General features: G+C 40.4%; 1 protein-coding gene across 2 annotated transcripts in view; it reads left to right on the forward strand.

Annotated features, from left to right (window-relative positions):
* CMC1 (C-X9-C motif containing 1) overlaps window positions 1-12,511 on the forward strand; it is a 40,184-nt gene extending 27,673 nt beyond the window's left edge. For both annotated transcript variants that reach the window (XM_053409873.1, XM_053409874.1), the window contains 2 exons: window positions 9,913-10,003; window positions 11,765-12,511. In XM_053409873.1, coding sequence (XP_053265848.1) covers window positions 9,913-10,003; window positions 11,765-11,879 — 206 coding nt within the window. In that variant the 3' untranslated portion in view covers window positions 11,880-12,511. The remainder of the gene's footprint in view (window positions 1-9,912; window positions 10,004-11,764) is intronic.
* The last annotated feature ends 2,879 nt before the right edge of the window (window positions 12,512-15,390 follow it).

A 15,390-nucleotide genomic window follows, 5' to 3' on the forward strand; every position in this document is an offset into this window, starting at 1 on the left:
CTCTCCTCCAGGTCATTCTAAAAACAGTTTTGGAAACTGGAAAGGTCATTCTTGGGGGACTTGGTGTGTTCTGGGTGTCCTGCGACTTTAGCTCAACATGAACTGTCTCTCCTTTCTGAAATTGCTATGAATTCCATGAGAAGCATTTCATGAGCGTAACAAGACGCATTTGGCCAAGGCTGCTGCTTCCATATGGGTCACTTTTAGAACTACCCAGTTATTATTATTCTGTTGTAACTAGAATTGGAATTGACTTTCTATACTATTGAGAGTACAGTGGTACCTCGGGTTAAATACGCTTCAGGTTACAGACACTTCAGGTTACAGACTCCGCTAACCCAGAAATAGTACCTCAGGTTAAGAACTTTGCTTCAGGATGAGAACAGAAATCGTGCTCCGGCAGCGGGGCAGCAGCAGGAGGCCCCATTAGCTAAAGTGGTGCTTCAGGTTAAGAACAGTTTCAGGTTAAGAACAGACTTCTGGAACAAATTAAGTACTTAACTCGAGGTACCACTGTATTGCATTCTGCTATATATGCATCCCACTGCATTCTGTCCACACCAGTGGGCATGACATAGCTGCTGTGTCTTGGGCTAGTTGAATCTTAGCACACACAAAGAATGGATAAACAAGATGATGGACTATGCTGAATTGACAAAAATGATCGTGAAGATCAGACACCAATATGATAAGAAATTTAATAAAAAGTGGGGCAAATTTATAGAGTACCTTAAAGATCACTGTAGATACTTTAAAATGTTAGCAGGATTGTTATAGCTCTTATAATGTAATAAGGTTAAATTTAAAAGTGGACCGAAAACAATTTGAAAAATGTAATTAGATGCAGTAGAAAGACTAGACAAATATTGGAAACTGGGGGCAGGGGGGAAGCCCGGGGACTCAAGTAATCCCAGATGTGTAAAAAATTGAAAATGATTTAAATGTAAACAACACTGTTAAAAAATGGGAAAATATCAAAAAAGAAAAAGAAACTTAGCACACATTCACTAAACGACCGCCCCATTTGTTTATTTTGAATCTGCCTTTAATTATTACTACAACGCTTTCATTAAAACAAAGAAGCCAGAAAAGATAGTGCTATAACAATATAATACTATAATAATTGATTCTGGTGCTGTAACACTATACTACCATAACACTTTGCTTGTCTTTTGTGGCAAAGCATCCGTGCAATAATTAAGAGATTGTTTTAAAAACCAAAACAAGGTCACAAAATGGGGTGTTCACTGCAAATATTATGTAATAATGAACATGTGCACTTCTGACAGTTCAAAAAGAAACTGAAGATTCGGGACCATCCCTTTTTCTAGTTCCCCTATTGTTCTCTTTGTGTTGTCGTAACTCTGCTTGTATGTGTTAGCTGAAGGTCACTGAGGATGGTGTGCTTGTGAGTTTTCCCCAACCCCCAACCTTGCTGCGCATGGCCTGTGGTGAGGAATGATGAGAACTGTAGTCCATAACCTCTGGAGAACATCATCCTGGGTACTCCTGCCCTAGAGTGACTAGTACTGTGCCATTTAATTTCAGCTGCTGCTCTAGTGCCGCAAGCTGGTACAGTGGTACTTTGGTTCTCAAACTAAATCTGTTCCGGAAGTCCGTTCCAAAACCAAGGCGCACTTTCCCATAGAAAGTAATGCAAAATGGATTAATCTGTTCCAGACCTTTAAAAACAACCCCTAAAACAGCAATTTAACATGAATTTTACTATCTTAACAAGATCATTGATCCGTAAAATGAAAGCAATAATGTACTGCAGTCACTCACTCACTCACTCACTCAATCAATCAATCAATCAGTAGCTGAACTGGGTTCCACACAGTCACAAAAACAAAACAAAAAAGGCGCAAAACAAAAATGCAAAATAACTAACAAAAACAGACAGACCTCAGCGTAACTCTCAAAACGGAAGTGTGGCACTCAAAATGGAAGCATAACAATCAAAACGGAGCATGTTCGGCTTCTGAAAAAAGTTCACAAACCGGAGCACCTACGTCCGGGTTTGCAGTGTTTGGGTTCCAAGTTGTTTGAGTACCAAGGCGTTTGAGAACCAAGGTACCACTGTATTTGCTGGAGTGGTAGCATATGTAGGATTGGTGTACAAGAGCCTATAGCTCAGAATACCCCAGTTTACCAGAAGGAAATAAAGTGGCTGCGTTGTGGAGTAAGGTTAGATTGCGGGGCTGGCAGAGAAAGAGACCTGTTCAATTTGAGCACAGTTTGATTTTTAGTAGGCTCTTGGTCTTTCTTTCGCCTGTCCTTCTAGAGTTTTCCACATGTGCCAATTTCTGAAATGGTTCTGTTAAGGAAGATGTGCTGGGTTTGTTGTAGGGACTTTGTTGGAGGTAGGGTAGAGGCTCATTATTTAATATGGGATTATAAACATAGTATGGCAGGCATGAACGCGAAGGCAAATGGATGTTCAGATCTGACAAATGAGGTAAATTTTTAGAGAATAAGAGTTTATGCTATGTCAATCTTCTGCTTGCCCTATAATTACTTCTTTCCATCTCGCCATATTCGGATTTAATCTTGTTTTTTTCTATATGTCCTTGCTCAAATTAGAATAATTCTTTAATCAGCTCTGTTATGCATGCCATAGTGGGCCAAGCTGGGAAAAGCCACTCCTGGCACACGGCGATGTGTATATTTTATTTGTTGCTATAATTTAAAAGTAAAATAAGAAATATTGATTTCTACTTGACTGGAGAGATGATTTAGTTTGAATATCAGTCTGATCTTAATCAGGTGAGAATTAATTGAGTTGGAGGTATTAGATATTCAGTGATGTTAACCGAACCGTGATCAATCTACAGAGAAGCCGCCTTTTGTACTGTGTCAGAAATATCAAATAGCTCACACACTACAATTCAGAACAGTCTTTTCATGTTTGCTGTACCTTCTACTTGCCTCATTAAATGCACCGGTAAATCCATTCTTTGCACAATGTGTAATCTTCAAAATAACAAGTTAATAAATCACAAAGTCAAAGACCTAACTTTGTTTTTATTTTATTTTTAAAAAATCAGCATGTTTATAGCTTCAGTCATTAAGTATGAGCCTTTAGATGTCTTACAAAATACATGATTTCAAATACCCAATACTCTGTAGCACCTAATCACTCCAGATTCTCTCTCTCCACCCCCAAATTGAATCGTACAGCAAAAAAGAATGATGTGAATCTTAGGGGATATGCTTTTTTCCTTTTCCTTTTTTTTCTTTTTGGTTCAAAAGGGGGGGGGCTAACTTTAGGCTTGTTCTGGTTCATGGTAGATTTTCTTATTTTAAGAGTGTGATAGCAATATCATAAGTGTTGAAGAAAATATAAATGGTGAGGTAACACCTCCATAGGACCAGCTCTTAAGTAGTAAAATTGTAAACCCTTTATATATAAACCACAGAGGCAGGTCCTAAAATCGCCAGTGTTACTTTGGCAGTGGTTTACTTGCTAAGTGTATAGGGGAGAATTACAATTAAATCATAAATCTGAGTGAGGCACTTTCTTATTACATTATGAACATTTTAAAATTTGATATACTGTGTTCCTCTAGTGTGAATAGCAGCAAAACCTTTATTAGCAAAGTAGCTGAAGATGGTACTAATCTCCATTTGTGTACTTCCATAGACTATTTGAACTTTCCCAAAATGAATGCATATCCTAGTTAGATCCAAGAAGACCGTTCTACAGTGTTTCAGTTTATAAGTTGTTTGATGTTCTTTTAAACTATACAGCCTCTCTCAGTAAAATAAATACATAAATAAATAAATAAATAAAAATTGCATAAGGGAATAGCAACACTGACCTACTTTACAAGGTTGGTGCAAGGATTGTCGGAGATGTTACATTTTGAATATTCTCAGAAGTGCTATATAAATGCTAGTTGGCATTAAGTAATTTGACATGAGATTAGCATCAGTTTTCTTGTTTCAAAAAAAGCTTAATGAAGTTAATACTTTGTTGTGAAGGTTCCTCACTTCCACAAAATTGACACACCAAAATAACCAACAGTGGGATACCTTTTTGCATATTAAATATTATAGGACTTATCAATTTTAAAAGGCATGCACAACACCACTTTTTGAGCTTTCCTGGCCTGTGAATCTTGCCTTCTTTAAATAAACAAAACACCATCCCCACTATAGTTGCGCACTGAACCTCCTTTTTGTAGAAACCTGAGTGCTATAAAGTGACTTTGTATGTGGGATGCTTGGCTGCAAAAATGCCTATTAATTTGATAGGTTTGGTCAAGCCACACACACCTGCTGAATTGGCTCAGTAGCTGTAAAACAGGGAACGCTACCCTTAGTGACTTACCTTTGCAGGGTGGATGGTTCTCTGTGAGGGCAAATAGTATAGCTCTATTAAAGCACATTAATTGCTATATATACACACAGTGTCATCTTCAAATATCTAAAGGGCTGTCACATGGAAGATGGAGCAAGCCTGATTTCCCCTTCTGTGGAGGCTAGGACATGAACCAATGGCTTCAAGCTACAAGAGATTCTGACTAAACATCAGGAAGAACTTTCTTACAGTAAGAACTACAGTCATACCTTGGGTTAAATGTGCTTCAGGTTGAGCGTTTTCAAGTTACGCTCCGCAGCGACCTGGAAGTAACAGAGCACATTACTTCCAGGTCTTGCCACATGCGCAGACGCTCAAAATGACGTCACGCGCATGCGTGGAAGCAGCAAAACGTGACACACACAGATGCACAGTCGCATCTTACGTTTTACTCCAGATGCGAACGGGGCTCCAGAACGGATCCTGTTCACATCCAGAGGTACCACTGTATTCAGTGGTGTAACAGACTTTCATGAGAGGTAATGGACTCTCCTTGGAGATTTTTAAGTAGAGATTGTCATGTATGATCTAGTTAAAATCCTGCCATGCAGGGGGCTGCAATAGATGTCCCTTAGGGCCCCTTCCAACTCTACAATTCTATGATTCTATAATTTACTTCAGTAAGTGACTGAGTAGTTGCCATGGAAGCTCAAAATGATTCAAACACTAGAATTAACCAGGTTACTTGGTGGGGCAGGTATATGTACATTCAAAACTAAAGATTCCTAGGTTCACATAAAATAAGTGTTACAGTATACAAAATTAATAAATAAGAATAAATAAATAAATGATGTTAATAGATAAAAATAACACATGAATGTAGCTTTTTTTCTTCTGTTTTGCTACTACAGTGGTACCTCGGGTTAAGTACTTAATTCGTTCCGGAGGTCTGTTCTTAACCTGAAACTGTTCTTAACCTGAAGCACCACTTTAGCTAATGGGGCCTCCAGCTGCTGCCGCACCGCCGGAGCACAATTTCTGTTCTCATCCTGAAGCAAAGTTCTTAACCCGAGGTACTATTTCTGGGTTAGCGGAGTCTGTAACCTGAAGTGTATGTAACCCAAGGTACCACTGTATGCTTCTAAACATAGCTCTACACCCATGAAGGCTGGAAAAGCAATTTGTTTTGTTTTTTAAAATGAGAAACAACATTTCTAAACCGATAAGCCACACAAACGTGCAGCCATACGGAAGCTGCATGTTTTCCACATCTGTTATATGGTAGCTTAAAAAACAAAAATAAAACCACAGGAAGCTAAGTTTCGTTATTTTGCTACAAACCTTGTGGGTTGTTGTTGTTTCTTTAAGAGTAGGCTCAAAAATACAAACGATGGTTTATGGATTATTGGATAGCCTCGTCCCTCCTTTTCTTGCAGTGCGAGACTAGACTTGAAAGGCCAACTGTTCCTCACTCAGCATGCAGTATATGTCAGCAGATTGCCGCCTGATTGTGAAAAGGGTAGTGCCCTCCAGTTATTATCTCAATTGGTAGCTTGTGGAAAATACTGTGAAAACATGGGGAACGCAATATTCATCTTTGGTCTGTCCTCCAAGTAGATGAGCCTTCTATTGACAACATGGGAAATAAGTAAAGCTGAACGGGGAATAGGGGGTTGATTTCCTGGAACTTAATTTTAATATTTGGGAGTTGTATACACCTGGTTTTCTGCTTGATTTATGAATCGATTTTATCCCCCTCACCCAAAGTGGATTTCAATTATAGCTGTTCTGAATTTTCTGCCCAGAGAAAAGAAGCTTCAAAATCGGTTAATAAAAGTGAGAGGTGCATCGCTTTTGGACTTGAATCTAGTTAACATTTGTGTAGCTAGTCTTTTGTAGCTCTCCCCCCCCCCCCGCCAGTATTTGCGGGATTTAAAAGGGTTTGGGATACAGAAGCCAGCAATTAAGCTGTGCGATACATTCGCATGGTAGGATTCTTATATTCCCCGTGCCTGCTCTCCCTCCCTATTTCTTTTCCTTTTTAGTTAGCATTAACAACATTAAAACCATATAGCTGGAAGCAGTTTTATCACTTTGTAATGATGCTTCCTGTGTGTGTGGCCGTGGCTGTGTGTAGCTCAGGCAGGGCTGCTCAGAAGCTGGGGTGTGCTCTCTGTAGCAGTTCAGGCTCCGTTCACTAGGACATCACACCTTTAACCAACTGAAGCTGGTGAGCTAACAAGTGAGAGGGACCTCCTGTTGTCTTCGGCTTTTATTTTATTTGGTGTGCATGTGGGTGTATTTTACTTCACAGCTTTCAGGGGGAATGATTGCAAAAGGAGAAGAAAAGCTGGCCACTGCCAGTGGGAAAGCAGAAATCCAATTGCTCTCTAGACCAAATGTTAAGCTTGAGAATCCCATCAACATTTTTTACAGCTTATTATATCCGCTGTGTTTATATGAAATGAGAGAAACAGTGTATATCTAGGATACACATTATATTTTAAGAGCCAGATGTGAAATGGAGGGCTTCAACGTTTTTAGGTTACTAGATTCCTTGGTCTTGCTTTTGGTTACCAGCACAGAACTCTGACATGTCTAAATGCAGAGCACACAGGATTGTCACTGAAGAAAATGCATTTTACTTTTGACAATGCAATCCCAAATCTGTTTACTCCAAAGTAAGACCTACTACATTGAATGGGGTTTACAACCAGCTAAAGCATATATAGCATATCAGCCTGAGTTTAGTAACTCATTCATTCATCAGTTGAATTTGCATATACATATAAACAACAGTACTGTAGAAAAAAGCATCCTTTATTTCTTTTTTCGGATGATCTGCATATGATCGTAGCAGGCACAATCTTATTATGTATGCCACTTAGAGATATTTTGATTAAGCAGTATATGACATCTTAGAGGCATTCCTTATTGTAGGATGCCCCCCGCCGAATGATGTTGCATTACATCTTGATATTAATCCTTTACCATTGGTCATGCTATCTGGGGCTAATGGAGGACTTCGGAGTTCAATGACATCTAAAGGTCCACAGGTTTCTGATGCCTGCCTTACTGTGTGTGAGAGAGAAATGTCCTATAACTCAGTGCTTGCCATTTTCAGTGTTTATGCAGACATGTTTTTTTTTTTAAAAATAGATATTTTTAACCCAATTAAGCAGGTTAACAGTTTTCATTGATCAGAAGTGCTCTTTATTTAAACTATCCCCTTAAACACCAGAGCTCTCATTTATATTCCGGATTCAACACTGATCAGAACTATTGCAAGCCCACTAGGAGACAGAATATTCCTTTTTCAGGAATTTCCTGGAGGATAAATAATAGCACTCTTGCCATCTGAGCACTTCTGGCTTCATAGAAGATGCCAGGAGTGCTTTTTTGCACGCCAGAAGTCCTGGGTGACAACCATACGAGAGCTGGTCACCTTCTGGATTTTGCATATGGCAAAATACATGTGTGTGTTTATCGCACGTCATGAGACACAATGGGCTTTCAGACACGGAAGTTGTATCTGCAAAAGAAAACAGGCTTGCGTGAAGTGGTCCATCGGAATCAGTGGTGCAAAATGCTAATCAGTGTCTCGCTGTGTTATCACACGGGCCCTGACTTGTTGAAAGCAGTATGAAAAGGAGAAGGGTTTCACCTCCTGAATTTGTTACAGAATAAATACCATTTCATAAATAGTTTAGTAGTATTGAAGATCACTCCCAAGTATGAGCAGTGTTAATTTGTTACACAGTGCGAAGCGGCGGGGGTGGGGGGAGCCTAATTACAACCTTGTTGCTAAACAAGTGAGAAAGACCTTACAAAAAGCTCAAGGCAGCAGGCCAGGAGTGGCTAAGCTTGAAGATCAGAGCGGTCACCAAGTGAGAAAATACTTCTCCGCGAAGGCTTGTTTTATTTTCGACTAATACAATCAGGCATTATCAGTGACTTGGACAGCTTCCCAATGCACATTTTAAATGGCTGGAATCATTTGATGCATTTGGAGAGTACCGATAAAACAGCCTAAACACACACACACACACACACACACCATCAGAACAGTGGAGCCCTTCTCTCCTCCCCTTGTGCTCCTGCACTTGTGGGCTTCCCATGGCCATCTGATTAGTCACTGGGAGACCAGGATGCTGGACCAGGTGGGCCATTGGTTTTATGCAGCCGGGCTCTTCTTACATCCATGTGTTTTCAGTGCACCAATGTAGTGACGGCCGAGTTTCTAGTCATTCGAAGCTGAGCAGCACCAGGGGTTGATCACCAGGCAGCCTTGAGACCTGCGGCTACTGCTGGAAGATGAAATCCCTCATGAGCACAGTTTGGCTGCTTCCCTACCTCAGCATGGAAAAGTGATATTATTTAGCGAGACTATGTGACGGGCAATATCTGGCTGAGCTTCCTGGGAAGGGTTAGAGGAACTTTGGAGTTTTCCCCATGTGCTCTAGTAAGGACATAAAGTTGTAAGGGGAGGGGAATAGATAAAGAGCGGAAACCTTGTTTGGCAAGCTTAGGGTGATGGCAGGGTATTACAATACTGTGCACAGGGTTTTAAAATGTCCACAGCTAGCCCCTTTCAAGCCCTCTTCCACTACTACCCTAGCAGAAGCTAACACAATCAAAAGGTCAGGCTGTGTGCATGTATAGCCTACACTGTGTTTATTATTCATCCAGACTAAGAAAGATTTTACAGCAAACCCATTTGACATAGAACAGCTGGTTTATTGAGGCAATATGGTCTGCTTTGTTTTGGTCCCAATATAAATGTTGCTTTTTGTTTTGTTTTCTTGAACTATTTTGGGACATGTAAGTTTAGTCCATTTTGTATGGAATATTACATCACATTGTAATAGGAGCAAGTTCGTTGTAACAGTTAAATTGATAAAACTCACGGTGCAAAGATGAAGAAGAGTAATTTACTAGCAAATGAAGGTGGGGTGGGTGTTGTTGCTTTAAACACGTCTACATGCTGTACTGTGGAACAGTCCTTGAGATTGTGCATTGGCAAAACTGCTTGTTTGAAAATTATCTAAATCTTCCTGCACATAAAAGGGTTGCCCATTGGGCAAATTGTTATGTAATATGTATAGTAGTGAAGGAGGAGATGGTATTCAATCTTTTTCTTGAATAGACTGGGGATAGGCATTATCATCAGATTCTCCCTTCATCCCTCACCATTGGACATACTGACAAGGGCTGGTGGAAGTTGGACTTCCAACATCTGAAGGGCCACAGGTTTATCGCCTCTGATGTAAAACTTTATTCCTAAATCAAGCCAATATCCCTGTAGTCCAATACTGTCTCTAATACTGTGGCCAGTCAATAGCGCAAAAACACTCTACAGTATTACCAGTATTGCATTCTGCTTTAGTGCACAAAGCAGTTTTCAAACAAGTGACATTCCACGTGTTTAGGGCGATAGTTGTGTGATAGACCTCTGTCATTTTTCAGAAAGTTAAGTACACTACTGTGCTGAATGTGTACTTTGCTGCAGTGAAGTTGTATTAGACTACTGATCAAGAGCAAGGGTCACAACCTATTTACACTTAACACGTTATTCAGTATAACCCCAGTTGTCCCAAATTTTGTTTCAGCCTTCACCAAATGTTGCCAGGATTCAGGCATTCTGATGGTGGTAAAATGCAGAGAAGAAAATGCAGCCCTGAAAGAATGCGTCACTGGCTAGTAAGTACAATGCATGGAGATAAGTCCACACCAAGCAATAAATTAAAGGAAGAGTAATCTAATACCTCTTGGTGTGTGTGTGTGTGTGTGTGTGTGTGTGTGTGTGTGTGTGTGTGTTTGAGTGAGCTAATTTAGAAGAGGACTAAAAATAAAGTGGTCTCTAGAAGCTGACAAGATAGATCATGTTAGTCTCAGTAGGTAGTATATGATACAAAATCTAGATGTACCGTATTTTTCGCTCTATAAGACGCCCCAGACCACAAGACGCACCTAGTTTTTGGAAGAGGAAAACAAGAAAAAAAATATTCTGAATCTCAGAAGCCAGAACAGCAGGAAGGATCGCTGCACAGTGAAAGCAGCAATCCCTCTTCCTGTTCTGGCTTCTGGGATAGCTGCGCAGCCTGCATTCACTCCATAAGACGCATACACATTTCCCCTTACTTTTTAGGAGGGAAAAAGTGAGTCTTATAGAGCAAAAAATACGGTATCTATACTAGCATTAACAGTGCTCTTTTTTGTAACAAGTGAGATGCAAGTACTCTTATATTAAGTGTCAGGTGTGCCAGCACAAAATGGCTGCCGTGGCAAGCAAAAAAAAAAAAATGTTACTCCATACTACTGAGTACTTAAAAAAAAATGCCCTGATTATAACTTGTATGGGCTGTTACCCTTCTGGTTCACTTACTTGATAAAGCATCTACCTAGGTTATACCATTGCATCTTCTGTCACATTAAAAAGCTTGAAGACCCAGTCCTATGATGAAAAGTTTAGGCTGGAGGAGAAATGATTAAGAGGTGATATGACAACCATTTTCAGATATTTGAAGGGATGCAACGTGGGATGCAAATGTACGTTGCTTCAGGGTGTAGGAACTGAACCAATGGATTCACATTACAAGAAAGGGTTTTTCAACTAAACATTTGGAGGAACTTCCTGGCAGTGTGAGAACTGCCACTTACAACAGTCAGAGAGACTTGCTTGGAAAGTGATGGAGCCTCCCGCTGTAAGTTTCTAGTCAGTTTTAAGAACAAAGCAGCTATTGTGAAATGCAGCCTTCTGCTCTGAGGTTGCCTGCTTTGTTAAGGGGACGCAGGGTTAAATCCAATGTTGTGTGAGCCTTAGTTCCTAACAGCACCTTCATCTCCCCCCCCCACCTACACATGCCTAACCCTCTGGGGAAGATTGAGGGTGTAATGGAGGGTTGCAAGGCGGAGAATCTGAAGTTCCATTTTGCAAGTGCACAGACCCTAGAATTAACAAGGCAGTACTATTTTTTCTCTCGTACTCCTCTTTTCGTATGAGTTTGGACCATATATTGCATTCTACACCCCTTCCCTATCATTTGTAGCAGGATGAAGAGAAGGTCCAACTGCTAAGTATTAGAAGGAAGGTGATTTACACTCTCTCTCTCTCTCTCTCACTCACTCTCTCACACCCACACACACACACACACACACCCTTGCAGGCATTTCAACAAGAACTATCAATTTGTGGTTGTGGGGTGTAGGTATCAATGCAGTCTCCTACACACATTTCACACATCTCTGCAACAGCAGGCTAATGAGTTGCCTTCTCTTAAAAATGAGCAAGAAGTAAACACCAGCTATGGTTGCACACTCACATAGAATACCTACCACAGAATCAGTATCGCTGTTGTTGCTTTCCCTGCACCATTTCCTACATGTATTTAAGTAGTTTAGTAACTAAAATCGAGTAGAGAAATTGTTAGACCTAATGAACGCATTTTGCTTGTCTTCTAGCTACAATGATCCAGCGTTTTATGAAGAATGCAAGGCTGAATATTTGAAGCAAAGGGAAGAGTTCAGAGAAACAGGAAATCGTCGAAAGCAGCAGAGGCTTCCTACAAGCATGTAGTCAAAGTCTTAAATGTTTTGGCTGACACTTTATATACCTTTGATATCATGGAATTGAATACCTTACAATCACTTTTCCCTAACCCAATCTTGCTGAAATAAATGGAGCTTGTATGCTTTCATATTGTAATACAGGAAGCCAGAAGGCGTGATCCTCTGCTTAAAACCTCAAATGAAAAGTCTTCCAAGGAAGGTAAACTATTCCAGTTCAGTTATACACTTTTATTCACAGTAGAAGAAATTTTCCAGACACCTTAAACTAAATGTATACTAATTTTTTTTCAGGATACCACATTTATTTTTCAAAAAGCTCTGATGTCATATGTAACATCAGGCATGAGGGCAGGTAGAAAGGGCTGCAGAAAGCAGAATAAGCTGATGGGTGGAGAGTTGACTCTTCAGTTCTGCTTGGGAACTGGCTCGTGTGCCCAAATTCTGCACACCAGCTGATGCTGAAGTATACTACAAGCCCTGCTCCAACTTACCAGGGATTCGCAGAAGCTGTACTGATTTGTGTATACGCCAAGCATGGCAATCTAATCCTCACTTCCTCTTGCAGTCTCTCCACCCTGGTTTTTATTCATAAGGCCATGAACTGTGTAGGAAAATAAAGTCAAAATACATTCAAATGTCCATTGAGGTTTTCCTCCATCTCTTCAGGGGAAGCCCCTTTAATTGAGATGAACTTACTAGCAGGGTAAAAAGGCACTGAGCATTTTGTTTTGGAGTGCAAATAAGAGAGCAAGAGGATCAGTGTAAAGGGGTGTGGAACAGCAGCTTCCACATGTTTGAATGCAACACCCATTGTTACCAAGGGTTGGCCAGACTGGCTGTGGCTAAGTGGAGTTTGGAGTTCATCATCTTCTGGACAGTCACAACCTTCCTATTTCTGATGTAAAGGGGGGGGGGGAATAAATTGTAGAAGTGCAGGACAGGAAAGAGTAAAAGTGCTGTTAATCAGTGGCATGATACTGTAAACCTGACTGTCTAGAAAGGAAGTATCGCTATACTAAATACACAAAATAAAAGGTTTGTTTTAACATTCCACTTATTTTTATTCACCATATCCTAACTTAGTGTATTTGTTTCAGTTCAATTCTGTAATGATAATTGGATATGCAGCAAAGCATATTGTTGACCAAATCAAATTTAAAACAAAACTTTCCTAAGTTTTTTTTAAAAAAAACATCCTGCAACTAACCCATTTGCAGAGGCATCTCTTTCAACACTTCTGGGAATTTCCAACTTTCACACCTACTTCCATATTGATCAGACTGGCTGGATTTGTGTACGAAGCAGCCTTTAGACTTTCTATGGTACCTCAAGGCAAAAAGCCAGAGCAGGAAGCCTTTGCTTTTTTAAAAAAGTAGAAAATGCTTAAAGGGGGCAGAGCCTTATTTGTCTAATTGAAGACCTTGCTAAAACAGCAATGCATGAATGCTTCACAAACTCACAAGTTCCAAAGTGATTTTAAACTCAAAAAGTTTTGCTTGGGAAGGGAGGGAGAACTGAGAGAAGCAACTGAATGGCAAATTCAGATTACAGCCATTCTTCCCCTGCTAAAAGCTACTGGTTTCCCTCCTTAAATTAGCCCCATCCTTTTTATTGCTGTATCCCACAGCAGTGGAGAAAGCCATAGGAAGTTGCCCTTATGCTAAGCCAGGACACTTGTCCATCCACCCACTGTTATCTATGTTGAACAGCAGCAGATAGCAAGGGAGGTGCCTTCCAGCTGTTAGTGGACTACAACTTCCATCAGCCTTAGCCAACATGGCGAACGGTCAAGAATGGATGGAATGTGCAGGCCAGAAACATTAAATGGCACTGCAATGGCTTTCTGTGCTCCAGGGTTTCTTACAGGATCCTTCTCAACTTTATCTTCATAGCCTGGAGATTGAGTGTGGCATTTTCTGCATGCAAACCATACACTTTAGACTATTGGACTTCTGCAGGTTAAGACTCATGTAGCACAAATAGGCTCAAGGGTTCCTTGGTATGGTAACGCCTAGACTAGAGTGTCAATGTATGGAATAGGAAGGTGAAAGAGAAAGAATAACCACTTCAATGAGTAGCTCACCTAAAGAAACTGAGCTGGTTAATGTTCCCACTACTTCATGACACCTCATAAAACATAAAAGTCTCCTCCCACTTAGGAATTCATTTACCTACACAATGTATTTATATGAATATTGCTATGCGCAGTAAGGGAGCAATAAGCAGCCAAGGAAGAATAAAAATCTACGAAGAGATTGCTGAGGTGCAGAATTATGCACCAGATATTAAAGTTTCATTCATGCATCTTGCAGTTGTGGACATTTCTGAGGTACAAAAGCTACGTAGCAGTCAAAAAAATGATGACTACTTGCATTAATTTATAGAAAGCCATTTTCAAAGAAAAATAATTTATTTAAAAATACGACCATTTCTCCAGTACATTGTTTAAAACGTTAACTGTGTCAGTGTGCTGGACAGTGATACTTATTCAAGTCCCTGTAACCCCAAGAAGCAGCCTTGAGAAACACATCAGAGCTCTGTAGCCACATGAGAAATGGCTTTTGCTGCTTTGTTATTACACAGGTAGTTGGTTCTATCAGCTAAAGTCTAGTGACTTGGATTTATTTTATGCATATTGGATTCTGTTCTATTACTCTTCAGGAGATTGTACTCCCTTGAGTCAGCTATGTTCATTGGTCAGAATAAATTCCAGCATCTGACACCATTTCCATTAATCACAGACAAGCCAGGTTATGTGAGCGAGATAAGAGTATCGGGTGAATGGTATGTACCTTATTTATGTATGCCATTCACTAACACAGTAGAAGTCATCCTTTCTCCCTCTTCCACAGATAAAACTCTCTCCAGTATGAGACAAAGAATAAATATTTAAACTGCAATGCAAGGAAGGGAAGACTTAGCCACGTTTCCCTTTACAGAAAACCACTGATATGCTTGCACTGCTCTGGCACACAGCACCCAGGCAAGTGATTTTTATTATTTAAGAACATGCATCTTAAAGGGGGTGAAGAACATTTTCTGTCTCCTTTGGGGTATCTGTCAGGGGCCACATGCCAAAAGCAGGCAGGGCCAGAGTCAATACTGGGTGTGGCTATACTTTTCCTCTCCCCTCAGCAGGGCGCCAGGAAGGGACATTACGCTACCAGATGATATGAGCATCAGCAGAGGGCTTTTGGAATTGGGCCAAGGCTTGCAGGTTGCTCACCCCTGATCTCTTAGGTCCAATGCAGATTTTACTTTTCCCCAGTCGTGTTTCAAGTCCAAGTTGGGAAGGAAGGAGAAGGGTGGCATAATGCATTAATTTGTAACCGTTGAAATGATCAGATGAGATTCTGGCACAGAATTAGTGTTGTCAGCCCTCACCAGCCCTTTCCAACACGAGAGAATCTTACTCCACTGCATGTCAAAAGGCCAATGAGGAAAAAGTATTGCTGGAAACCTGGACATTAACAGGCTCTGAAACCATCCACTATTCTCTGCTTGAAAACAAATCAATA

Source organism: Podarcis raffonei, chromosome 12 (assembly GCF_027172205.1).
Source record: "Podarcis raffonei isolate rPodRaf1 chromosome 12, rPodRaf1.pri, whole genome shotgun sequence".
NCBI lineage: Eukaryota > Metazoa > Chordata > Lepidosauria > Squamata > Lacertidae > Podarcis > Podarcis raffonei.